General features: G+C 38.4%; 3 protein-coding genes across 5 annotated transcripts; 2 read left to right on the forward strand and 1 right to left on the reverse strand.

Moving 5' to 3' along the window:
- Positions 1-2,620: 2,620 nt before the first annotated feature.
- On the forward strand, positions 2,621-4,903 carry LOC146595817 (fatty acid-binding protein, liver). Its single transcript, XM_085305053.1, has 4 exons — positions 2,621-2,694; positions 3,657-3,829; positions 4,132-4,221; positions 4,799-4,903. The coding sequence occupies exons 1-4, from the start codon at positions 2,628-2,630 to the stop codon at positions 4,847-4,849; spliced, it is 381 nt and encodes a 126-aa protein (XP_085161179.1). The 5' UTR covers positions 2,621-2,627; the 3' UTR covers positions 4,850-4,903.
- Positions 4,904-8,294: 3,391 nt separating this feature from the next.
- SRSF10 (serine and arginine rich splicing factor 10) lies at positions 8,295-19,137 on the forward strand. Of its 3 annotated transcripts, XM_085305055.1 has the most exons (7): positions 8,299-8,516; positions 10,575-10,679; positions 12,418-12,521; positions 13,996-14,158; positions 14,451-14,504; positions 14,670-14,771; positions 17,910-19,137. In XM_085305055.1, exons 1-7 carry the CDS (start codon positions 8,452-8,454, stop codon positions 17,926-17,928), a joined length of 612 nt encoding a protein of 203 aa, XP_085161181.1. In that variant the 5' UTR covers positions 8,299-8,451; the 3' UTR covers positions 17,929-19,137. The 3 variants fall into 3 exon arrangements, with proteins under 3 accessions (XP_085161180.1, XP_085161182.1, XP_085161181.1); XM_085305054.1 differs by lacking the exon at positions 17,910-19,137 and having other exon boundaries at positions 8,295-8,516; positions 14,454-14,504; positions 14,670-16,900; XM_085305056.1 differs by lacking the exon at positions 17,910-19,137 and having other exon boundaries at positions 8,297-8,516; positions 14,670-16,900.
- A 961-nt stretch (positions 19,138-20,098) lies between these two features.
- PNRC2 (proline rich nuclear receptor coactivator 2) lies at positions 20,099-25,024 on the reverse strand. Its single transcript, XM_085305057.1, has 3 exons — positions 24,858-25,024; positions 23,618-23,823; positions 20,099-22,421 (listed from the first exon to the last, which is right to left on the reverse strand). The coding sequence occupies exon 3, from the start codon at positions 22,401-22,403 to the stop codon at positions 21,981-21,983; it is 423 nt and encodes a 140-aa protein (XP_085161183.1). The 5' UTR covers positions 22,404-22,421; positions 23,618-23,823; positions 24,858-25,024; the 3' UTR covers positions 20,099-21,980.
- Between the last annotated feature and the right edge of the window lie 1,705 nt (positions 25,025-26,729).

Here is a 26,729-nt window from a genome sequence, read left to right on the forward strand (position 1 = left end):
GCCAGTGTGTGGAAAGTTAAGAATATTCCTAAGGATCACAGTGAATCAGGGACCTGTTTCCTCCCATATGGCTGTGAGAGGAAAACAAAGTAGCAACCTTTTTTAAAGTCTTGGTTTTCTTTACAGAGGAGCACATTCTGCTTCTATATATCCTGATACACAGTAACACATTAACACAAGAGGGTTAAGTGAAAGAGAGCAAAGAGGGAGCAAGGTCCTTGCATTCTATTGGACTCCTATTATCTTTAAAAGTAAAAAGTACATGCATGTTTCTGCATGTAGAAAAAAAATTGGCCTGTCATCTGCTCTGAAGGCACTACACTCCCAGCTTCTGTCAGTAAAACCATGTCTATGAGAAGTAAAAAAAGTGATTTTATAGAGCCATACAGCTAACTGCATTTATTCAGCAAAACAGCATCTTAACTTGCTTTACAATCTAGAATAAACCATCCTAACAACAACTATATTTTTCCTGGTTATTTGGGACATCCTGCTGTTCCAGTGTCTACATACATAAGCACAGCAATATCTGGACAAGATTGCCAATCATCTAACCAAATGTAATTACATTTCATAAACTGTTCAAACTATATTTATATAATTTATATTACAAAATTTAATAACATTACAATTAATAAATGAGACTTTAGCTAATTTTCTAGTTTCATTTTATAGTGAATGAAGAAAAACAGGTCCTTCTGATGGCATCATTAACTTTATTCTACGGTATAAATTGAGACAGATGAGTCATGCCCTAGGAATAAATGTAATGTAAACATCACCATTTGAGAGTCATGTGAGGTGCAGCCCACACAAAAATATGGCCTCATTCGTGACCAGAACCTTACCTTTGCTATTCAGGCAGCAAGGTATTATTTTATGTAAATGAGATTACAAAATTGGTCATTTTGCTTTTTAAAAAACAAGAAAGTTAACTGAAGCAGAAAGCTTAATTAATGAAGAAAAACTGATCTCTGTTCCAGACTGTGGCAGGGATAATAGTGAGACTGCTATTACAGAATAGCTCCAAAGCCATCTTACAGATGTGTGAATACTATCTTAAGCATATGCGTACAAGAGGCATTTCTTCTTGTGCACTTTTTAGTGTAATATTTAGCTATCCAAGGCAATAGTGGTAACGCCAGATCACTAGAAGAGCTTTAAGTAAATTTTTGAATTAGTAAATTTCTTTTTTTGGATAGGAATAATAAACTTTTTTGAAGTTGTAAAGTAAAGAAAATTATGCTTGCTAACACATGGATAGCCTGCAGCAGTTATGAATTTTCCAAACTTACGAGCAATTGTACAGGGTTAGCAAGAAGCAAGCTACGTACTGACCCTCCAACCCCAGTCCTGTTAATTATACAGGACTGGCTGTTGCTGGGAGGAGGCTGAGAGACTTGTTTATGTCCCTGTTAATAAAGAAATATTATGATTTTGAGAGAACAAAGCAGATAACAGCATGTTTATGAGAAATGTGTTCTTGGAACAAAGATGAGGTTGATTCATCAGAATTAGAGCATAAGTTTTCTAAACTCCCTATCTGCTAATTAAAACTAAAACTAAAATAGACCTGGACCTAAACATTTCCTCCACTTTGGAATATTTGGCTCTTTGTGTGTGAATTTTCTTTGAAATTATATAATAAAAAATAGTTGTGAATTTGTAAGCAAAAATTCAGCATTGTTCTTCTGTTCAAATAGAAGAATTACTGACCAATATGGAGAAATAAAAGTTAACTTACAAAGGTCAGCTACCCTAAGGATACAGGATTTATTTGAATTAAGCAATATTATTGCAAGGCACATATAATCTAATGAATGACTTCCAAAGTCAACAGTCATTCTTGCACAGACAACAAGGAATATACTCATTAGTTATTATGAGCGAGGAATTCTTGGTGCAATCTGTGAGAACAAAAACAATGCATCCCGTTTATTTCTTTAATTTCAGTCTCCAAGCAATGTTCTGCATTTTATTTTACTTTAATAGTTTGTGCATGAAGTGATTATTGGAAAACCCCCTGAAATTAGCACAGATTTAGATGCACATTACTGACATCTACTGGATTAAGTCGTATCTAACTCTCCCACTAGGATATGATTTTCCCTCTCCTCAAGTGATAGAAGGCCCAAAATTTTGGAAAAAGAAGTTGTGGATTTTATTCTCACCCCTGAAGTTCCAAGCGCCCACAGTACAGAACACTGTAATAACCAGGAAGCTCCTATCCTAGTACTTAACTCGCATCTACTGTAAATTTATCTGAAGAATTCTATCCAAGCACAGAAAATACATTAAACACGTAAACGTTGTGAACAAAAGGAAAATAGATTAATCAATGCAACACTTTACAACAATTATGAATCATAACCTTAGTTCCATGACCCACAATAAACAGAACATCCCAAAACATTTGGTCAAGGTAACACTTTCTACAAAGCAGAATGAACTACAGGTTATGATCATTAAAAAACAAATAGATGATTAATAATTGTTACTTCAGTTAATAATTAGCTGATCATCTCACAGTTTGGGCTGGCTTTTTCCTTACAATAAATAGCAGCTAAATGAGCAGGGAGCTCCCTCGTTTTCCTCCTAGCGTCCCATACTGCATTATATCATCCATAATGGCATTCAGTGGAACCTGGCAGGTCTATGCTCAAGAGAACTATGAAGAGTTTCTGAAAGCTATTGGTAAGCGCCTTGTTACTTTTGAAATAATTTGCTTGGATAATTTTTTTTTGAATAATTTTGTTACTTTTGAAATAATTTGCTTGGATAATTTTGCACAACAACATCTTTTATGACAGCACTTCAATGTTTTTTTTTCTTTTGTTTTTGTGACAAACTACTTCCTATCAGGTAACTCTGTTAAGTCTACTTCAGAAATAAAAAGAAGCTGAAAATTGCACAATTAATGTAGAAAGGTTACAGAAAAATCCAAAACCTCTGTCTTAACACAAAATTGGCTCCCTCATAAAAGAAGACGTGTATTAGAAGTTGACCTGTTTTGGCTAATCTCTAATTTTTTAAGTACTTTTAACTAGAATCAAGTTGTAAATGACATGTAAAATTTCCCAATGTTCTGTAAGCAGTGCAGGCACTTTCTATAGCATTAGTGATTAAATATATGTGATAGCTGTTTAGTAATCTCTAAGAAATTTGGTGGTTATGACTTTGTAGGTGCCTACATTAACAAAAATGCCTGAACCTTTACTGCTAATGATGATCCTTTTCAGATCACACTAGAGACACATTGATAAGGTGCTTTGAGGTCACTTGCACTGATACAGCTTTGACCTCACGGATAACCCCCACCTTCTATTTGCCTGGGAAGAGGTAAGAGAGACAGAGTGGCACAGATACGATATTAGTTGTAAAGATATGTCCTCGTATGGCAAGCCTTTACTGAAAGAAACAATAAATATTCTGACACAAGAATAATGAATATAATATAAAAATTTTTATAGATGAGTTGCAACAGAACAGTACATCCATAGAGAAGTGAGGAATCTAAGAATTTACCTTTTAACTCAAACATTATTTTCTAGTATTGGTTTGTATTGCTCTTGTACCTTCATCAGAGAAGAATATTTGGTATTTCATATCAACAAACTACTTCATAATAGAAAAGTTCTTTTTTGTTCTTTTTATAGCATTGCCAGCTGACGTCATCAAAGTTGCTAAAGATATTAAGCCTACTATTGAAATACAACAAAAAGGAGACAACTTCACTGTGACATCAAAAACCCCCAAGCAATCTGTAACGAACTCATTTACACTTGGAAAAGAGGCTGACATTACTACTATGGATGGCAAAAAGCTAAAGGTAACTTATTTTAGGAATAGGTGCATCTCTAGTCATACTTCAGTTTTAATGCATTAATGAAATTTGTACTGTTTCCATTAGCAAAAAATAGTATGTACACATGCATTTGTATCATTTCAACTGACAGAAATGTTTTGCAAAAACTCTCATGAAAATGCTGTGGTCTTCAGTTTAAATTAGCAGATGTGGTTACRAAGATGCCGTATCACCTGCATTTATTTTACATTTGACTATGTAGTCACCTACTTATTTTAACGGAATTCTCAAATTTTTTAATTATATGTTTAAATCTGCTTCAACAGTGTACTGTGAACATGGTAAATGGAAAGCTTGTGTGCAAATCAGAAAGCTTCTCTCATGAACAAGAAGTTAAAGAAAATGAAATGGTGGAGGTAAGTGTTTAGAAAGCAGTGGTGCATTAAGAAAAATGTTGAAGGAAGTTAGTTCTGAGTTGTTCTCTATTGACAAAGAGCTTTTTTCTAGGAAGTTAACCTTATTAGACTCCTAAAAAGTGACCTCTTGGGTAAAAACTACCATAGGAAGCACAGCTAACTATACTAAAGTTATGTACTTGGACAACTTCTTGAGATCATTTTGAGTACCTCAAATTACTTTTTTAACATCAAATAAGCAAAACACTACACAAAAGAACCCATCACTGTTTTACTGTTGGGATGTATCTTTCTTGTGTGCCTATCACTCAAAATACTYCTTAATACAGAGCGATAAAATGCAGTTGATGACAACATTATAGTATTTAGATTCTCACTCTTCAGAACTGGTTTTGTAAAACACAATTTCCTTGGTATGAATGTTAAGGACATATTTATATGCAAGTACTGCAATTGTATTTTCTTGTGGAATAAGATGGATTTTTAAATGAATTACAGAAATATCTAGTCACTTAGCTACAAATAGATTTCTTAAAGTCTAAGTGAAAAACAAGTTACACATATTTGTCATCTACAGCGTTTGACTGTTGGTGGAGCAACACTTGTCAGAAGAAGCAAGAGAGTCTGAAGACAGATCCACTTTCTTTGAGACATTTTTTACATACCTAAAATAAAGCGCACTTTCCACCAGGTGTGATCTTTGTTATCTGAAAGAATAGTACAGAAAACCATTATTTTTACTCTCCTATCACATACAAATCACTTCCCATTATAAGACCATGCTTTCCCTGATTACACTTACAAATCCCTTCCATACTCATTTTGAGGACTGGAGGTCTGCCTCCCAGACAATCAAACCTGGGAATTTGGGCATGTCTGAAAAAATTAGGATTCACCATAATAATCAATGGGAGGGGACAGAAGCTGATATGTTTCTTGTTTCATAACACACTTAGAGAACCCAATCAGTTTTTATCCCTCATTCTAATAATGTTTGCTGTCCTACTAAAAACCCTCTCTATATCCTATCCAGCAAAGAGCAATTAGACATTTGCACCGGCAATCAGTGCATCTGTAACAAGAATAGTAAGAAGTATTCTAAAAGCTATGAAGAATTTTTAAGAATCATAAACAATTATAAAATAGTAACAGGAATGACTAGTCTTAAAACAATGTACAGAAGAATACAATTAAACAAAAATAAGGCATTACAAGATCAAAGGCAATTAAACATTCTTCCAATTTACCATATACTCCCAGTAACTGCTTGCCAGGTCTTGTAAGTACAAATGGAAGGTTTATGTTCAGATTATGTGCCTCTAGTCCATTGTCTAGGCTGAAGTATAACATGCATAGCATCCATGCCTATGACAATTTCTTTGGTCACTACTGGTTAGATTCTATTATTATATTAGCAGTCCTATTTAATACTTATTTATGTCACTGTAAGTTTGTTAGAATTTGATCTTGGTTGTAAGAGCTACACGAGAAATGTTGCTGGACTGATTATGTCATTTAAAATCCTCATGTGGACCTGAGTCTAGATCTTTCCTATGCTAGGAGAAAAGCAGTTTGTGAGTCTTTTTGTGTTTTAGCTAATACCATTTGCAATATGCTTTAAACACAAACAAGGAATCATATTCGTATTCTTCAGTAAGAATGTTCTCATAGGGAGTTTTACTGGCGTAACTATGCAAGTATTGTTATGCTCATTTAGTTTCTTACATAGTTTTACTTTTAAGTACTCTTTTGCACACTTTAAATTTAGCGTGAATTACACAGAAATAAGATCAGCAGTACAGGATCAAGACACTGGTCAGACCTCAGAGAGAAGGCTGTTCTAAAGCTTCAGTAGTGCAAGAAGCCATTCAGAAGTTTGGAACAGCAATGTTTGAAAGTTGCTGGGTAACTGCTGCTAACTACACAACGAAGCTTTACAAAAAATAACGTAGTTTTCTAACAGTAAATTCACAGAACACTGCAAGTCTTCAATAACCAAGTGCTGTATCAGTAAATTGTAGTTACAAAACGTGATATACTTCTAGGTTAACTTCTATATTACTTTAACTCAGAAATCATCCATTACATGTACCTGAACGCTTTTAAGTTTGTAAAAATACAATTCTTTGCTTTTGATACATTATAATATAAAATGGGATTGATGTTAAAGAAAACTCTATTAAATCTTTTGCTTTTAAAACAAACATCAGAATTTTAATTTCGTCTGATGTCTGCTCAAATATTCCCAGCCCACTCGATACATCTGCCCTACAAAATCACTCCTTCCATATTCAACCCCTTACCAAAGTTCAGGCTCAATACAGGACAACTGCTATACAAAGGCAGATTAAGTTATAAAGATTGTAGACATTCTAAACCTACAGTAACCCATAAATATAATTTAATATTAAACCATTTTAATTTGAAACAACCAAAAATTCTCAAAAGAAGTAATTCATATTACTTCACAATCACAGTGATTTAGTATTTCTGGCAACTCAGCCAATCTTATCAATCCCATTGCAATATTCGTTTGTCACAGGAAATCTCAGATTTAGAGGAAATGTTCAGTGTAGTTCTTTCAAAACCTGAAGGATTTTGGTTAGATTGGGGACCCTACCTTACTGCTCTAGGTAATCAGTTATTTATGGGTGACTATTGTTATAGCTTTGGACAGCAGTACTGGATCTACTGCAGTGAGATGTTGTGAAATCTTCTGCAAAGGACTTCTGGAGATTATTTACAATCTTGTAAACAAAAACATTTCTGTCTTGTTCAAAACTGTTAATTTCCAAATCTAAGGGCTCTGCAAGGGCTATCCTGGCAGCAAACATTTCTATCCATTGCCAACTCCATTCCTTGGTGATTCCACATTCCTTGGTGATTCCATTGTTTTTCAGCATGTCTAAAGATTGAATTCTTTCTGCTTTGTTATAGCTGCATTGTGTTGTGTGCTCCACTATAACCTCAGTCTCTTATTTCCTTTCCTTGGCTTGATTTTCATGTTCTTTTGACAACTCTTTTGTGTGTACAGAATGATTGTATATATAGTACAAGGTTACAAACTAAAATACCAACTGCTAGCATATTTAGAACAGAACAATGTTAAAGGGGAACATCAAATGTGTAACACACTTTCAGGGACCTCTATCTGTTTTCTACAGGGTCCTATACACAGACCGCTAAGCATTCAGTAACTATCAATCATTTTCTTTTTTTTCCAAAAGAGTGGCATATACAGTTGGCTTCTCCATCTGCTGCGCTTGTGATTCAAAGTCCTGTCACACAAAACCTGTAAAAATGTCACATGATTCTTGGTGCGAGATTGTCAGGAGAGCAGCATGCCCACCAACTGTAGTTTATCTCATGCTCAGCCATTTAAAACAGATCAGTAAAGTCAGGAAGTGAAAATATGTTACTGATAGGCATCAGGACCGCATGAACTCAGAAGTCTCTCTTCCGTATCTGCCTACGCAGTTCGCTAAAAATTCCTCACACCAGTGAAGATGCAGAGAGGCTTCTTTACGGAGCCCTTCATCGACTCACCTTTCAAACATGTAAACACTCACAGATCTACCACCTTCTCGCCTACTTCACCACTGGCAAGTCACGCATTATGTGTAATGAAAGCAGTAATTTCTCTAGCTGCCTACTTTATTGCTCTGTGAACTGCACAGGGGTGAACCACAACGCCTGAGGGCGACCGCGCGGGGCAGGAGGCAGCCGGCCGGGCGCGCACGGCCTTTCCCCTCAGGACGACGGCGGCGGGCTGGCCTCCATCTTGCCAACCACCGCCAACGGCGCAGAGCGCGCGCATCCCCCCTCGCCTGGGCGGGAAAAGCGAACGGCTGAGAGGGCGCGCGCAGGCGCGGAGCAGGGCGAGCGGAGGGCGCATGTGCGCGCAGCGCCGGAGCGGGGCGGGGGGGTTTCCTCGCGGGTGTCTCCTGCGCGCGCGCTGGAGCGGGCGGGCGCACGGGGCATGCGCAGTGAGGGGAGGGTCGGTTTTGGCGCCGGCTGTTCCCCCCACGCGCTCCCCTCCCTCTCCCCCTCCCCCGTGTTTCCCTCCTTTCGCGGAGCTCTCGCCGGAAGCCCCGCGGGAAGTCTCGCGAGAGGCGGCGGGCGGCTGGCTGTGGCGCTGCGTGCTGCTCCGGAGGGTCGCCTCAGCCGCTCCGCTCCCCGCAGCGCCTGGGCCCCGCCGCTCGCTGCCCCTCGCCCCCCGCCGCTGCCGCCATGTCCCGCTACCTGCGGCCCCCCAACACCTCGCTCTTCGTGCGGAACGTGGCCGACGACACCCGGTGAGCGGGGGCGAGCGCGGCGGGGGGAGCCAGCCGGGCGCGGGGGCCGCGCAGGCTTTGGCGGGCTCGCTAGGCCGCGCGGGCGGCTGCCGCGGGAGGCTGCGGGGCCTCCCCGAGCGAGGGGCCGCCGAGCGGAGACGCAGGCCTCTCCCTTCGCGGCTGCTTTCCTCTTCTCCCTGCCTTGCCTTCCGCTCCCTTCTCCATTTTCTTCGCCGTCCCGTCCTTTCGATCCCCCCCCCGCTCCCCCAGGATCGGTGTCAAAAAACACCCAGAAAGAACAAAGCTGGGCCAGAAGAGAGTGAAACTCTCTCAGCCGCGTTCGTGTGTCTCCAGCGGGAGATCAAGGCGGGATTTGCCGGCCCAGGTCGGCAGTAGCTGCCTGTGCGCCACTTCTGTGCTCAGCGGCCGCTGGAATTTTAAATATGCTTTTAAAATGCAGCGATTATTCTGAGAAGGGAGAAAACATAGCRTGCTTGCTGTGAATGTCCTCGAAATTCATAGTGTGTTTGGTTCCGTTAGTATGGTAATTGCTGCCTGTTCGGAAGGAATGTTATTGCACTAATTGTTATGTACCGTGGCCTCTTACGAGGCTCTTAGCGCAGAGGGGAAAAAAAAGAAAACGCCTTTTCGCTATAATAATTGCAGCAAAATTAGGTAAGAACCAGTTGCGTGCAGTTCAGTGCAATAATTTTTAATTGTTTAGAAGAATATACATATTGCATGCCTCAGTATTTACTACTTGCTTGGATGTTTTTAGCGAACTGTTAGATTTCTCTATTTCCCTTCTGCAGTTTAGCGCTTCCCTTTTGTGTTTGTTACTGGTTGTGGAATCTTTATAGAGCATACGCATATAAATTACATACGTGATTTGGAGCACTCTTTATGCTGTTAGCTGTAGAATTTCCGTGGAAGTCACTACACGATTTGCTTGTAAAAAGTGAAGCCTGAGTTTTGAAACTTGCTGGCTGGACAGCTTGCACCAAAGTTGTTCAACAAATAACAGTAACGTAGGCACAACAGAATGAATTAGGAACCTTACTGTTGTAAAGAAAATTTTTTTTTTATTTTTTTTATGAGCATTCATTCCTTTTTTGACAGTAATTTACTTTACGGTCAGAACAACAAGGGAAAAAGACTTTGAAATTCTTAATGAGACTCCTGTTCAGGCTCTCATTGTAAGCTTGTGATTAAATGATATTTTTAGAGACAGCTTCATTATGAGATCTTTCTGTTGGTTGTTGGAATTGCTGCCTTGTTGTCATAGTGTAAAAAAAGTCTACTGACTATATGTAATATAGTTTTTTTCCCCCAGCTAATAAGAAAGAGAAATGAATAGCAATAACTCTTTCACACCACATAAATTATACATTCACATGAGTGTCTCATACAGAYTATTGTGTTAAAATTATACAGAAAAATATAGGTAAAGAAGCTAATGTAATTAAGAAACCTCTCTGTTGGAGGRACGGGAGTTAATTCAAGCTATCATCTCTTTGGAGTAGCTAAGGGCATAAATGGGTTGCTCACTCAAGTTCTATTCCATTTGATATGGTTGTAAGTGTTGAATATTCAATGGAAATGAGTTTGTGTGACTGATTTATTCGTGTACTTTTTCTGTGCATGCTGCAGTTAACGTTTGCATGTTGCAAAATAAGTGTTAAAAATCTTACAGAATACTTCTTTGAAAAAAAGTTCTTGGATCCTTCTCGCTCTCAGCCCACATTGCTAGYGCGTTTTGCATTGAATTAGCTAAAATATTTAGTTTACGCTTATACTGTGGAGTTACACTAAACAGTGGATTCAAAATGCTGAGGTGTATTTTGAGCATCTTGAGGTTCAGCAGTGTTGCAGCCTGATATGTTCTTAACAATGAACTACTCAAACTCTTTCCTCCTGGCCCCAAATATTTTGCTACATTAATCTTCTTCAGAATGCTCCAAAAAGGTGGTTGCTCATATTATTTGATTGGAGCTGTGTCTTTTTTATTATTATTATTTAGCAGATGTTTTTTAACTTAAATAAGGAGAAAACATATATACGATATTTGTGATATTTTAGGTCTGAAGATTTGCGCCGTGAGTTTGGTCGTTATGGGCCTATAGTTGATGTATACGTTCCACTTGACTTCTACACTCGTCGTCCCAGAGGATTTGCTTATGTTCAATATCCTTTCTTCAGATGGCTGATTAGTGAGGGGTGTTGAAGTTTGAAATTCAAGTTTATGTAAGAGGTAACAAATCTAAATGAAAAAGCAGTTTACTTTTGTGTTGTATCTAATAAGTGTCTTACTTATATTGTGGTGTTACATTATTTTTGAAGATTAACTCCTCTCAATTGTTCTTTGCCTTTTTGCAAAACTTAAATCAAGTCCAGTAATATAAAAGCTTGCTTATGTGACTGAAATTGATACTATATGATTTAAATGAAAAATTATCACTGACTCAAAATTTTCTACCATGTTTTTATTATAACTGGTATGTAAGTAAATTATGCTTAGCAAATTGTGGCTAGTATTCATTGTTAATTTAAATTTTTTTTTAATGGGAACTGGAATCACTTGATCAAAAAACAGATTGTATAAAAAAATGAGGTGAACTTCTTTCTTTAATATTGTCCCCTAATTTACTGTCCTCTGTTGTTGCCTCAGAATGTAAAGCTGTACAGTAATGGCGACCCCAAAGAGAAAGCATGAAAGAACCTTTAGAGTAGAGTTCAACAATTAAGGCAAGTAGACAAGCCAAAGACCTCTTAAGGATCAGGCTTGAAGAGAAGGGAGAGTTTGGGAAAAGAAAAAGTAAAGAAAAGCTGGAAGAAGGACAAGCCATAATGGGAGACAAAGCTTCGCTTTATCCACAAAAGGGGGAAAAGGTTGTTTTTCAAAGTAAAAGATAAAGCCATCTGTCATTTTTGGCCAAGCATCTCATGACAAGTCCTTCTGACAAGCACTTAAAGAGTTAAAGGTCAAGATGAAGTTGAATGGTGGCCAAGATTAAAGGAGTCATACCTGATGTATCCTACAGAATAACAGTTTTTCTTCTGTTTGTCATGTAAGCAATAATTTGATGAATGATTCTGGTTTAGTCCATTGACAAAACCTGTAATATTTCTTTTGTGAGTGCTATTGTAATTGTGATCTTGAATGAAAATGCATTCGTTCTTGGTTTATCAAGGTAAATATACCTACAACATGGTAGTTTATTTTTTGTATTGATGATGGTGATGATGGACTGAGTTGCTACGAGGAGAAAGGCAATTCATTCTTTCAAGTCCCGTACGTGGAAGGAGGTGTGTGAATTACAGTAGTAGTTGATCTTGGGCACTAAAATTGGCAAAGACTGTGTTACTGAACATCTGGCTGATAGTGTGGTATTTTTAGTGTATGGTTTTATCACGTATAGACTGTTGACAGTCTATGTATGTGTCCTTGGTATCACATAATTTAAATATTTAAAATCAGCTGGTGAAAAGGGAAAGTTTTATCCCAATTTTAAAATTCATAGAAATATGTAGTTTTTTATTGTTGACGTGCCTAAAGCTTTTTAAGAACTGTGATTTCTTTTTCTAGCAGTGTAAATATAGTGCAGAGAACTGAATCACCATTAATAATTAATTATTTTGAAAAGGATACATTTATTTTTTATTTAAGTACAAGTAGGAGAAGGAAGAACTTCAACATTGTGTAGCAATTGCTTGCTAGTAGATAAGTTCATGGTCATAGCATGAGATTTGAATTTTATTGTATTGCAGGAATTCCCAGATAGTTGGTTAATTAAAAGTTGCTCACATTTTCTGTAGCATGCCCAAAACAACCTAAAAAAAGATTGTAAAATTAGAGAATAACTGATTTAAAATACAGAATTTGTTAATTACTCAAATTCCCAAGTACCTTAACACTCACCACATTCGAAGATGTCCGTGATGCAGAAGATGCTCTCCATAATTTGGACCGAAAGTGGATTTGTGGTCGGCAAATAGAAATCCAGTTTGCACAGGGGGATCGGAAGAGTAAGTGCTTGCATGTATTTCATCACATGATTTTAGCCTAGTTTAGTGCTAGGCAACATTACACACATTATTAATTATTGTGATATGTTCTTTTTATACATAGATAGTATGTAGATATTTTGCTTTTTATCCAATAACCATTGATGTCTATTGTTTTAATTAAAAATAAATAACCGAGTACAATGGTCACTTACCACAATGTGGTAAGCTGAAAAAATTTAAGAGCTTTCTGTGCAGTTTTATCAAGCTTTCTTTTATTATGTTTCATGGAACATAATTCTTGGGTTTGGTTATCTAATTGTAAAAAAATTTCTTGTGTATTTAGTAGCATGAGCAATAAGGTGCTTTAAGTACAAACCAAACRTAGACTTCTACTTTTGGTTAAATATGCATGTGGAACTTGAGGGTACCTCAGAGAGCTTTCCAATCAGGCCGTTAAAGAAAAAAACTAACTGTTCAGTTTTTCCTCAAAAGTGCCCATTCAGTTTTTTTTTTGAGGTCAATGGAAATCACATGCTCTGAAGGACAAACTTCTGTCCCGTATGTAAATGTTGGGGTTTCCTTTATGTTTCTGAACAAAAACTAATTAGATCTACTTCAGTGATGTCAACAGCAGTACTTAAACCAAAAAAATTGTAGCGACTAGCTACAATTTGATAAGGCATAATATGTCTAAAATACACTGAAATGCTATCCTTGCGTTTGAATGAGGGCTGAATTTAACACAAGAGGAAGATAGTTGTGCTGCTTTGAAAAAATACAACAGAAGACTTCTAAGTTCATTTCCAGTAATTATTTTAATAGTTAAACTACAGAGTGAATGCCTGCTGCTGTACTGTGGGTTGGGGGGTGGGTTTCGCTTTTTTGTTTCATTTTAGAATCAGACTTTCCTTTTTGTGGAATCGGTTTCTTTACTACTTCTGTATAAACTTTCCATGTAGACGAAAGGAGCTGTAGGGAAAAAATAAGTCTTTTAATCATGAAGGAAGAGAGTGGATCGGGTGTGATGTGTGGTACTGTATAGTCAGGAAAAATGGGAGTTAAATTAATTCCCAGTTAACTGTCACTTTTTAGGTGAATTTAGGAGTGTCAGGATGTATGAGGCATTAACCTGGCCTGTTAGACCAGCTTATAGTTTGAAGGTGGGCTGAAATCACCTTAGCCAGTTGTGTGTTTTGATTTTTATGGAGCCTTAGTCCTTTCTTACCTCATTCTTTTTTCTAGATTGACAGTACTGACAGGACTGCATTAAGTTTTGTCCAGTGGTTAAAGCAACAAAGCATYAGTGGCATACAGCACTCATTTGTCCGTCTTTTTCTGTATTTTTCATAAACATCTGTTAAAATCATGAATTAAACTTTCTGATGAATACTGAATACATAAATAGCATTAGTAATGTTACTAAGGGGAGAGCAGGGGCTTTATTTCTTTTCTTTTTTTAAACTTAATGTTAAAAATTGCTATTTTTCTACAGCACCAAATCAAATGAAAGCCAAGGAGGGGAGAAACCTATACAGTTCTTCTCGTTACGATGACTATGACAGATATAGGCGATCTAGAAGTCGGAGTTATGAAAGGAGGCGGTCTAGAAGTCGTTCTTTTGATTACAGCTATAGAAGATCGTATAGTCCTAGAAAGTAAGTGTAGTGTTTTTGGCTTCAACTACACAGCAGTCTGGTGGAGGAGAAACACCATATTGACTATTTAGTTGTTAACATTTTGAATATTCTTTTTCTATACTTACTTTGTAATCATTTGTGGGACTTCTGTTGCTTGCATGCTTCATCAAAACAAATAATGAAATGATTCCGTGCTTCATTGGAGAATAACTAAAAGCAAATGCTTATCTCAGAAAAACTGAACTTATTAATCATATGTTAAATACATAGGTATTTGTCACTGTTTACTTTTTCTGATGTACCTTTTTAGCAGTAGACCTACTGGAAGACCTCGTCGTAGCAGAAGCCATTCGGACAATGATAGGTAAAATAATTTTTACATCATTTAAATCAAACTAGATCACTGTATTCCTTTAATTGTAGGCTTAAAAGTTTCTCCTGCAAAAATGGTAAACAATTTTTAATGTACTAGATGTCTAAGAATAGTGTTTTTACATTCAAATCTCCTCTCTCCCCTTTATTCTGATAGGTTCAAACACCGCAATCGATCTTTTTCAAGATCTAAGTCCAATTCAAGATCACGATCCAAGTCACAGCCCAAGAAAGAAATGAAGGCTAAATCACGGTCTAGGTCTGCATCTCACACCAAATCTAGAGGCACCTCTAAAACAGATTCTAAAACACACTATAAGTCCAGCTCAAGATATGAAAAGGAATCGAGAAAAAAAGAACCAGCTAGATCCAAATCACAGTCAAGATCACATTCTAGATCTAGGTCAAAATCTAGATCAAGGTCATGGACTAGTCCCAAGTCCAGTGGCCACTAACAGTGTATCCATGTTGTTTTTAGGCATGTAACATTCATTTACACACAGTTCAGTTTACTTAAATTATCAGGAATATGATGTTGCAACAGTGCTAAAGAAAAAAAAAAAACACCACCACCTTTCCTTTGTCAAGTTTTCCCTGTAGCAGACAATGGTTATAATTAAAACAGTGTTGAGAAGCCACTGAGAGAGAGAGAGAGAGAGAGAGAGAGAGAGAGAGAGAGAAAGGGAGAATGTCCACTTGGTTAAATGTCATGGGCAGCTACTGATTTGGTTGTGGTGTCTCTGTATATTTTTGTAAAGACTTGCATTTTTAATGCTTAAATATTGGTGATGACTTGATTGGTCGTAATTTGCAACATTGTCCTATTAAAAAGTGTCATACCCACAGAGAAATTGATACTAGTTTGTGCTGAACAGTTAAACCAACTGTTTAACTTGTTCTTTAATACTAAATTTTGTGATAAAATGGAAAACTGGACAGCTGTAGTGCAACACTGACTGCTGTGAAATGCAGACTGGCAGTTACGTTTTCGTTGTTCAAAGGCAGGTTTCTGTATTCTCTGTGCCCACCGACAAGAGTAGGTTGGTAAATGGAGCTCTGTGGAGAGAGAGTGTTGAAATTTCTCTTTTACCCTGCCATCTGGAAAGATGGTACTAACACACACAGTGCATGGGGAGAGAGTTAGTCCTGGAAGCTTGTTCAGAGATTGTGCAGTGTCATGACTTGTCAGGATAGCGGCTTCACTGCTTTTTACCTGGCTGCTAATACTAAAYGTGTGAGGGGGGGAAAAAGCCTTGAAATGGAAAATTAAGTTCAGATTTCAGTGAATGACAGAGCAACTACATATTAGGTTGTGTGTATGTTTTATGCAGTTTTTGTATCTATTCTAAATTTTAGTGAGCAGTTAACCATAAAATTGCTTAGTTTTCCTGCTGTTAGATACAAGTAGATTGTTTCGAGTTGTGTGTGTACAGTATATAAGAACTTAACTTTTATGCCAATGACTCCTGTGGTTAGTTGGTGTATTCATAGTTATAAAACTGTAGCCATCTCTCTTCTTAAGTAACAAAGGCTTGCTTTTACCCATCAAAAAGTATTTAGTCAAGCAAGTCTGAATCACTTTTTCCTCAGAATGGATAGTGGTACAAGATTTCATTTTACTTAAGAACAAATGTTTGAAGTTGGATATGAACAAGAGCTGCATCTCTAGCTATTTAGTTTATCACTAATACAGTATATTTAGTAACTTGATTGTGGAAAATAACAAAACCAGTGTGTACTCTTACCAGTATTTCTCTAGAAGGCAAGATATTTTGTTACAAAAATGGCTTTTGGCTTTTTTTTTTTCTATTTACCTTCAAAAGCCAGCATCACACACTTAGTGTTCCTTGCTGTCTATGTAGTAGCATATAAAGACATTTGTTTAAAAAAAATCCTTTTTAGAGAAATGTTTTAGGTTTTGGTTTTAATGTTTTCAGCAGGGCCTTTGAAGAAATGCAGATGGCTTTTAAATATTGGCAGTGGAACGTGCTTAGGGGGTTGATTCTAGAACCTTTGTATATTTGATAGTATTTCTAACTTTTTCTTTACTGTTTGCAGTTAATGTTCATGTTCTGCTATGCAATCATTTATATGCACGTTCCTTTAATTTTGTAGACTTTCCTGGATGTATAGTTTAAAAACAACAAAAAGTCTATTTAAAACTGTAGCAGTAGTGTGCAGCTCTAGCAGAGGAAAGTTGTGGGATTAAACTTTGTATTTCCTTTCTTATAGAGGCTTCTAAAAAGGTATTTTTATATGTTCTTTTTAACGAATATTGTGTACTACCTTTAAAACATCAATGTTTTGATCAAAATAACTAAAGACCCAGCTTATTTTCTGCTTGCTGTAAATTTAGCAAACATGCTGTAATAAAAAAAATGAAGGAAATACTGATCCACTGGAATTATTGTAGCTTTAGAATTTGACTCCAGAGCATTGTTAGGGTTAGAGCTACGCATCCCTTATGGAGTAAAATCCTTACTATGGTATTTCAGTAAAGTCAGGAATTTGTTTGTCTGAGTAAATATCACTTCACATTTTTAAAGGGGGTACTAGAGAAAATAAGGCTGATGAGCAAATGTTTTAGTTTTCAATATACTGAAATTTCTGTTCACATTCATTATTGATGGATAGACTTCTCTACGATTATAATTTAGATAGTGCTAGCTAGGTTGCAAACTGCTAAAATCAGCAATTGAAGATTCATATTGAGTCTAATTTCTAGGTAGTAGCTCATCATTTTACATTTGCTTTATCAAAAACTGCACCAGCTGTGATTCTCCAGCAGGTTGTAGACATTTTTTGGTGTATAGAGTTTGAGCTGCCTCCTGGTGCTAGTGGTACATATAACTTGATCTTTTTATGCCACTGAATGAGAACAATTCTGAAGAACACTTTAATGGTTTGATAAATCCTATCTTGTACTTTTTAAGTTGAGCTCTGATTGTCTGCTAGTTGATTTCTGATAAAAATGGTTTGTAACAGGGGAAAAAAACGCCCTTTTCAGCATCTTTATATAATACAGTATTCAGAACAAAAATCCAACTTAAATGGTCCACCTGGCTGTCTCTTGGGATAATGTGGTTACAGAAGCTGGCGTGTTTTGGTCAGCAACCTGCAAAGGATTGCTGTGATCAATGTTCACATGTCAGTCCAGCCAGAGTTACAGCTGGTTTGGTGGGGAGGAGGGAACAGGACATCATGTCCAGGCTGAGATCCTAACTTCTGACTGCAGAGTAATAGTAACATACCTTAACGATTTTGTCGTCATGTCCTTATATTGTGTGCCTCTAAATTTATGTATAGCACAGTTTAAATTTTTTGTTTTGAAAATCCAATTCATTGCAAGTATAATGTAGTATCTGACAGTTCTGATGGTTCTTTCTTTCTCTCCCAGAGGTAGGACTAAACTTTGACTTGACTTGTGTATATGAACAAGCCAGAAAAGCCGAACACAAACCCACGATGTTTCAAGAGTGCATGAATAAAGATGTTGTCCTAGTTCTTGCTCCCATGGAAAAATTGTGAAGAAGCTGTTCTGTGGGCCTTTCAGTTGGGGACGAGTTAGCAGGATGTGGCCAAAAGGGCAGGGAATGTTTATGCATTCATGCAAGTCAAGCCACAGCCCATCTAGATAACATCTCCCTTCCTTGATGCAGGTATCCTATTCCTGCTCTAAAAAAAGCAGTAGCCTGTCTTGTGCAAGCTACCTGCAGGTTATGCACAGCTGGAATGCAAGAACATATGCAGGCTACAAAAGATCATGTATAGGCATCTTTCTTTTGGAGTCTCAAGAATGGTGGGAATTACGTTTTTTCTGTGGTAAACTAGATTTTGTCATTCCTGCAAATTCTGTAGAATTGAAGTGGTGTGTATAAACTCTGCTGAAACTAATGGCTGTGCTCCAAAATATCTGCAGCATATTGATTTATCTCAGCAGTAACAGAAGGCTCTATTGGAACTTCTTTTTCACCAAAAGTCCATGCACCCAACTGATAATTTTAATTAAAAATCTTTAAATTTAGTGTTTAAGTAGCTGGGTGTTTAAATTAGGGACTATGATAGACTGGTCTCTGAAAGCTAAATGTTATCCTTTCTATGTCTTTTAAAGATGTTTAAATGTACACTATAATGGCTTTATTCAAAGTGAAAGTTTTCAATTTAAATGTTACTTTGACCTCTGCTCTTAGGAAGAGCTTTTTCTTTTTCTCTAAATGTTTAGTCTGGGTAACAGCTTGRAAAATGTTCAGAGAAGGGTAATTGGATCAAAGTATATTTGCAGCACTGCTACATGATTTTGGCAGGGATGTTGCAGATAACATTTTGAAGTACAAAGGAATAGATTTACACATTTTTAGGACATAATCACCCATTAGTAATTGCTGGTTTTCTCCATTTATCTTGTAACTTGCTTAAGAAGTCTGTAGTCCATTGCTATAGTACTTGTCTAAAGATGCTCTTACTGATGAGTCTATTATAGGAAGGGAAGACTATGTACCCTGTAGCGTGTTTGATCAAAAGATGCTAATGTTTTATTCATACACATCCTTTCTTCTTGAGTTTTGTGTTCCATCTGTGCAAATAACCCTGTGAATTGGGAATAAAATGTACAAGTTTTGACTATACCTTGAGAGCACCTTCTGACTTAATTTTAACACAGCTGTAGTCTGTTGGAGATTGGTCACCAAACACTGAACTACCCAAGGAAGCTTCCTCCAAGCCCAGAGCGCTTGAGCCAACAACTCGCCACCCGAGGTGGCCGACAGCAGAGTCACAACTGTACTCAGCCAAACTGCAGCTGTCTCAAGTYAGCTTGTCTTGCTCCTAAGTCTAGCTTTCCTGGGCAGAGCCGACAGTCCCTTTAACACAGTGTTTGGGGGTAACATTAGCAGCMCTTTTAAAATCCTGTGTTGTACAGATCAGTTGGCAAGACGTGAATGAGAGGTGTGCAGTGGAAGAAACCTTCATTAAGGAAGTCTGAGGTTTTCTTGGTATCCCTAGCCAACAGCCAAATACACAACACTCGTCCGTGTCGGCAGGCTGCTGATCCTTATGCTTACAATTGTCTTTATCCTGGCTTATTGCCTRCTTAATTAATAACATCGATGGGGCCATTAAGTACCTCAGTCAGCATTCTGAAGTGTCAGTACTTCACAGAACTCCAAGCTACAAGTGTGAAATAATCCCACTTTTACAATGTGAGAAACAAAAGGAGCCCAAATCAATTGGGAATCAAGTGTCTATGCCTAGATCCCCTTTAACAGAATTGGGCTAAAGGAGAAAGTAAAGAACCTTGCAGAAGGCACTTAGAGAATTTCAGAGTAGACAAGGTATAGTTTAAAAAACACTTTCCACTGCATTATGTATACTGGGTKGGACAGTATATGACTTGAGTCTTTTAAAGCAAAATGCTGACTTGATGAGGCAGAGTTCTGCTGCTACGCTGGAGTATTGCCACTGCTGCTTCCGATACACAACCATCTTCAGTTGAGTCCAAAGACCTTGCGTGCAGAATCTAGTTATAGTGCTGTAGTGGCATCAGCAAGAGATATTTTACGCTACTGTATTTTAAAATAAACAGATTAATTTGGGGGGAGAAACATTCAATTTATTCAATTTACGTTGTTTCCAATTTTTACAGTTAGTAATTAACATTTTGAAATTGAGTTTACACAATTCTAGTTGGGTTACAGCTTACATTGGTGAAAATCCAGGTCAAAGACACAATTTAGAAGACTGCCAATTCCATCTTATTTGGAACAATGTATTTGTAAACATTCGAGCAGCTGCCAACACATTTTGAATGTATAGGAAGAATGTATTTTAAAACATTTTACGATTACAAAAATCACTTTGAAGTTAAATTAGTTTTGTTGTTAACTACTATTTTTAAGTAACCTCAATTTGTTGATGACAGTTCAGTTGTTTTTAATCAAGATCAACTGAATTGCGGCAGCACTGAAATCTATACACTGAATATTATTAGAACTTATTTTTCATTTCACTGCTGGAATTGTTGGTAACTAGTAAATCCTGGGACAGAATAGTGCTGTAGCAGTGACTGATTTCAGAAATTGAAACATTATCACAACAGCTCAGTTCTGATCAGGTTCCTGAGCTCAGCAGTTTGCTATTCTTATGAGACATCCAATTGATTTTAAACACTTTGCAATCTAATCATTTAACATGCGTCTCTCCTATACATTCAGAACATGAGCACCTTAGATTTGATTTTTTTWARKTTTTTTTTTATTATTATTATTACAAAAWTCTAAATAAGCCTCTTTTGCACTGAGTTTATTTTAAGAAATGAGCCTACAAAGACAAACGTGCATGTTCACTATACGTTAAGTGCAAGGGCACAGCCACAAGTGTGCTTTTAGGCTTTTTTTCCTTAAACAAAATATTTTTTTTTAATTAAATCAGGCCATGTACTCAGCATGGTCATCTTACATTCAGCAGTTTTGTACTAAAAATACTTYTGTGCAGGAAAGCCCAGCATAAATTTACATATGCTACAAAGTTTTACATGTATTTACATGGCTCTTTTTCCCTATCTACGAAATCATTTTATACCTGCCACAAGCTACAGTAACTTAGAACAGTATTACAGGGTAACCAATTTAAGACCAGCCCAAGTAACTCTACTCCTTTTCTTTTCACAATTACAAAATTGATACAAAAATGCATTTTAAAACTTATCAGTGCAATCAAAATACAAAGGTTTAAGTTTCTGGCAGTCATCTGGCAATGTAAAGTATGTCATTAGTTGGCACAGTTTGACTTGAGATTTCCATGAAATTTCTAGAGCTGGAGAAAGACCRAAATACTGATTTGCCTGATTCTATCCATGCAAAAATATTTAAGGAGCCAATTTCCTACACCTAAGTTTTAGTCACAGGCTTGAATGCTTGTCCAGTGATTCAAGAGTGCCAAATAAAAGCTCACAGGTGTTAAGAACTCTGCATTTTCTRCTAGTACCACCTAGGTGGAAACCTCCTCTGGTAGGAAGTCTGCTCTGCAGAGCTTTTATATATCTAGCAAGTTTGAAAAACAAAGTAACTGACTAAAGCTTTCAGTGTATTTTTCCCCAGTTAATGCTGCATTAAGTTAGGCAAAAGGTGGTTTTCTAATACCATKCCTAATACTATACAAGGAAGTAGTCACAATTTCAAATTTTGACACACAATCCAGATCTGCCACAGGAAAAGCAAGRATCAGCAACTTGCTCTGAGCTGAAGTTTACTATAGATGAAATATCTTTTTCACAGTGAAATGCAAGCAGTACAGTTTTTGAGGTGAAGCACTGGAGGGGTATGTAAACTATCCCTGCTCCCCTTCCAGCAGGCCAACTATATGCAGCAAGAACAGCTAGTTCCATCTACCTTTATATCTGGAGTTATGAATGCCTATTCTCAAATTTGAAACCCTGTAAATTTAAATAACTAAGAATATTTAAAGTTACATCTCAAGCCTGGACTTTAAGTAATGTTTTAAGCTGAAATGTCATTATTTCTTTATCAGAAGGTTTAAAAGAAACAGGTACCCAGTGGCTTGGTGGCTTAGGAAGAACACTTGGTGAGGGTGGCTCACTAAATTTTGCTCCAGCATAGTTCTGATTGGTTTGAGGTGTGAAAAACAAGTTGGGACTTGATAAATTAGGACTCCAATTTTGATTATTGGGAAAGTGAACATTGTTCTTTCCCCCTTTCTGCATGGCCTGCCATGCAGCYGATGAGTTGCATCCATGTCCTCTTTCCTTCTTCATATAGGTCATCTTCATCTGAGAGTTCTGATCTTTACTCTTCTGTCTGTTTTTAAGTTGTTGATGGTTCTTGGTGGTATTTCTAGCCTGTGGAACTGGAATGTTAAACCTTTCTCCACCACCCATCTTCAACTTAAATGTCACCTATAAAACAGAATGAGAGCAGAGTTTGGAATTTGTGACTTTTTGAAACAAAAAGTTTAAAGTAGTTTTTAGATGCTAAATAAGGGAACTGAAATCAATCTATCCAAAAATTAGACAAATGGAAAACAATTTTCTYCTTTGGAAGAAGAGACTTTAGTAATACAAACTTAAAAACTTAGTTGATGATAGTTGTGAGAACTGAATTACAGTGCAGTGAACTTTGCAGTATCTTGTCTGTTCAGTGTTAACACAGGACAACTCAGATGAACTAAGGACTGTATAGGMATCCTACCTAGCCATCATCCCAAGACACAGGCAACCAGTATCAAACCAACACTAACCGCACATTTGGAGTGGAGGCAAGGAACAGGGAGGATAAATTTAATAAAAAAATWAAAAAAGCTCACTGGTACAAGAATCTGGAAGTAAGTTTTAGGTCAAAACGGCCAAGAACTTGACAGWGAAGGTGTATCTTCCTAGGGAGATAACGACTGTATGATGACTCAGCAATGGCTCATCAGGACATCGTATGCCCATCTGTCCTTCAGTAACTGTACACAACTGCCCCCCGTAACAGTTACAGCTTTGTCTGCCTCATTATGAAAGAGCTGGTCCTGGAGATAGCCACCAATTTTTTTCTGCTCAGCAAAAGACACTACTAGAAGCACATTGAAGACATGGCTCAAAATGCAGTGCCAGATTTAAGTTTTTAGTATCTAATCCTTAAGATATTTTTATTATACTCAGCCTATGATACACCTAAAGATCTGAGCAAGGTCTACAACTGCTAAAGCCACTCCGCAGCATAATGGAATTGCTCAGCAGAATGGCAGAGGTAGKTCAGAGAGACAGTTTCCTGGGTAAGTCTAAGAACCACAAAGGAGGTTCCTGATATTCCTAATGAGGACCTATGTATCYGATCACAGCAAGGTAGGGGCAAGCTCCACTTCCCAAACAGCTTTTCCCTGGGAGAGAAGGCGGCAGGGAGGTCCACATGCACTGGTGGCACATACAGCCAGACTTAGGCATGCTTCAGGAAGAGAGCTGGCCTCAAAAAAATGAGGAGAACCAAGGGCAACCTAAAATGAAAAGCAAGCATTTATAACTGGACTTATAAACTACAGAACTAGATATGAAAACACACCTGATTCATCCTTTCATGCCAACTCTCCCACAATACATTGTTCCCCATTTACCTTTCAGTTGTCTTCTCAGATTCCACACTGTCCAACTCCTGTCCCCTTTCTTGCTTCCAAGCCTGAAAGACTAGGTGCTGCCTTTCGCTGGACTCCTTCCTTTGGCTAGGAATAGAAGTTTTCATGGGCTGATCTGCTGTGTTCAGCCAGGTAGCCGAGCCCAACATCGGATTCTCGGCACAGAAGCTCCAGGGGAGAAGTCTCAACTGCATAAATTAGGAAAGTTCAAATTCAGAAAATTGAATTATTTCCTCTTAAATTTGAAAAAAAAAGTAAAAAATATGAAAAAAACACGACAGAATCTCTAAGCACAAGTCAGTTKCATTTCTCCATTAAAGATGACAATATACTTCATTTTGTATATGGTAAAAACATTTTACTGTATATACATAAGCTTCACCATCATACTTAGCGTTTTGAAAAGGAGTATTTTCATCATGGTATGCATCTTACAAATATTTTAGTTAAGCAGAGACAAGCAGAACCTTACCCTTTGTTTCACAGAAAGTCAAAAAAAAAAACAAAAACACATCTTTGGGATGAAATTCTAGGAAACTAGTGTCTCAATGTACCACTCTGAGCAGGAAAAAACCCTCCCCCAAAACTGTCTCTCGGTAACTCACCCACCTAACCCGACGGGACCAGAGGGCAAGAAAGCACCGCCCAGACTACTGCGAAGAAAATCTGACCCTAAGCGTCCAAACACTTCCCATAAAGCCAATCACACTCTCAAAGCCTCTTCCAGCCATTACAACACAGGGCGCCACATCAAAACAAAGGAATTCCTGAGAACCTCCTAAGACAGTTTCCTTTCACCCACGGCTCATACCCTCCTRAAGGCTTTTTTAAGGCATTCCAGTCTGTTGACCTCCCCCACAAGATGCGTCACTKAAGTGTCATCACCCTCAAGTGTCCCCTCTCCCCCAAGCACTAGGAGGAGCCGCTCGTCTGCACTTTTAGCCTTCACCTTGTTGTGGCTAAAGGGCTAACGGTTATTAGCGCAAACCAAGCTGCACACTGGCCCGTGAGCGCTCCCAGCCCATCGGAGCGGCTCCCCCTTCGGGAGCTTCCCAGCTTTCACCCCTCTTGCCTCCCTGCCCTCAGGCCTCATCGCCCTGCCTCACTCCGCAGGGGCCTGGCAAACATCGGCCCCACTTCCTCGCTGCCTCAACAATGGAGCAGCTCGGCGAACACAACATGGCGGCGGCGCCCGGCCCTTCCCACACCGCTCTTCCCTTACCGACTTCTGTCCGTCTCGCTCGCTCACGAGCAGCGACACACACGGGCCCTTAGAAGCCGACCCGCTACTCTTCCGCCGCCGCTCTTCGACCCCCACCCCCCCCCGCAAAACGCAGTCCAACTCGCTCCACCGACGCTCGCCGCTTCCCCTCTATCTCCCACACAAAATGGCGGCCACGGGCCTACGCTGTATAACGCCGTCACCCTTCTCCCCCCCTCCCCGGTCCTTTCCGCTCCAGCCAATAGGAGCACGCTGCGTGCCTCCTCCGGCCAATGAGAACCAAGCCCCGCCTGTTGCTGGGGGGCCTAGGCAGGCCTGGGCGGAGCCCCGGTTTGAATCGCCTCAGCGAAGGGCAGCTCGGGAGCGGCGGCGCGGCCGCTCTGTGGCGGCSGCCAGCCTTGCCCTGTTGTTCGGCTGTTTTATCCCCTTTACAAAGTTACGGATTTCAAATAACGTGTGCAAGTTTATTCTATAGTCCGTTTTAAGTCACTGCTATTAGCTGCAGTTCAAGGAAGATCGCGTAGTGAGAGATTTGGCAAGCCAATAACCCCCTCACACACATCACCTTCATTTGTTTCCTCATGCAGTTTATGAGATCTTTTTTAAAAAATTGAGGGATTTTTAATGCCAAAATGAAGCACAGTATGAGGGGAAAGGTTTTCGCAATTTAAAACTGCAGCTATGCTGTGGGAATGGATTCCAGGAAAAAAAAAAAAAAAAAAAAAAAAAAAAAAAACACTGCAAAGAAACTGGCACAGGCTTGCATTTATTTATTTTTCAGAGTCATTTCTTCCACTTCAGGGCATCATTTACATGGAAATGACAAAGTGTCTGGCCTTTACCCCATACCCACCTAATTACATGACCATGAGAAACCCCTCACTCCTCAAGCCATCCTCTCCCTCCACCTGCCCTCGGGCATCGGAGGCTCCTCCATAACGCTCTTGCACAGTACATTTCTATTAAGGACACAACAACAACAACAAAAAGAACCCAGCAATTTCAAAGGGAAAGCAAGAGTGACTTCCAGTTTAATTGACTTCAAGGGGTGGGGGGAGTGCACACAAACAACAGGCTGGGATTCAGGAGCTGGACTATCCTTGAGGAGGTCGTTAGAGGTGCCACAAAACAGAAAAACAACAACAACAACAACAAAATACAACTTACTGCCAAGATGCTTCAAAATGGAGCTGGTTTCTTACTGACCTGGCAGTACAGGGCACTGACTTACCTCACTGACTTCTCGGGCAGAAATGGAACAAAGATAAGTACTCCAGAGAGACAGCTGGCTCTAAGTAGTATTTCATAATGCAATGTGTTATTAAAAAAACTATGTTATATTTTAATATACATAACGTGTTGACACAACCAAGCTGAGACCTTTGTTCATGTTCTTTATTGCAGGTTTGCATGAACCAAGTTGAGATTAATTTTGTTTTCCTCCCTTTGCTGTGTGTTTTCTTGGCATTTAATGTTATGTCTGAGATTCTTTGAGTAGCTTTCATTAAAATAGAAGACATCAGTGAAAATATCTGCTGTAACCAAACATTTAAGCCTTGAGATTCCACTCATGGTCTCAAATAACTCTTCTGTAACATGTCAGCAGATTTTTGCCTCCCCCCTCTGTTTATATCTGCTAAAGTATCATCTCATAATGTGTGTTTAAATCAAGGCATGTCACTGAAGCTCAGAAATAACATTTTACTGGCTGCAAAGGTGCTCTTGTCAAGGGAACAGAACAGTCATGTACTTTTAAATTCAGATCAAGGATGACACAAGGTCTGGCTGTTTTTCCACATTATCTCTTAGATACTTCAGAAAACATCTTGTCTCTTCCAGGATTAGTTTTGGGGTCAGGCTGACACGTACAGC

The sequence above is a fragment of the Rhea americana genome, unplaced genomic scaffold, assembly GCF_003343005.1.
Source record: "Rhea americana isolate MKP2758 unplaced genomic scaffold, rheAme1 scaffold_215, whole genome shotgun sequence".
Taxonomy (NCBI): domain Eukaryota; kingdom Metazoa; phylum Chordata; class Aves; order Rheiformes; family Rheidae; genus Rhea; species Rhea americana.

Excerpts from the sequence above, each read along its gene's own strand:
- LOC146595817 (XM_085305053.1), top strand. The coding sequence starts at position 2,628 with ATGGCATTCAGTGGAACCTGGCAGGTCTATGCTCAAGAGAACTATGAA. Across the intron at positions 2,695-3,656 it reads AGAGTTTCTGAAAGCTATTG|CATTGCCAGCTGACGTCATC; the intron begins GTAAGCGCCTTG and ends TTCTTTTTATAG. Across the intron at positions 4,222-4,798 it reads AAGAAAATGAAATGGTGGAG|CGTTTGACTGTTGGTGGAGC; the intron begins GTAAGTGTTTAG and ends TGTCATCTACAG.
- SRSF10 (XM_085305056.1), top strand. The coding sequence starts at position 8,452 with ATGTCCCGCTACCTGCGGCCCCCCAACACCTCGCTCTTCGTGCGGAAC. Across the intron at positions 10,680-12,417 it reads AGAGGATTTGCTTATGTTCA|ATTCGAAGATGTCCGTGATG; the intron begins ATATCCTTTCTT and ends AACACTCACCAC. Across the intron at positions 14,159-14,450 it reads AGATCGTATAGTCCTAGAAA|CAGTAGACCTACTGGAAGAC; the intron begins GTAAGTGTAGTG and ends GTACCTTTTTAG.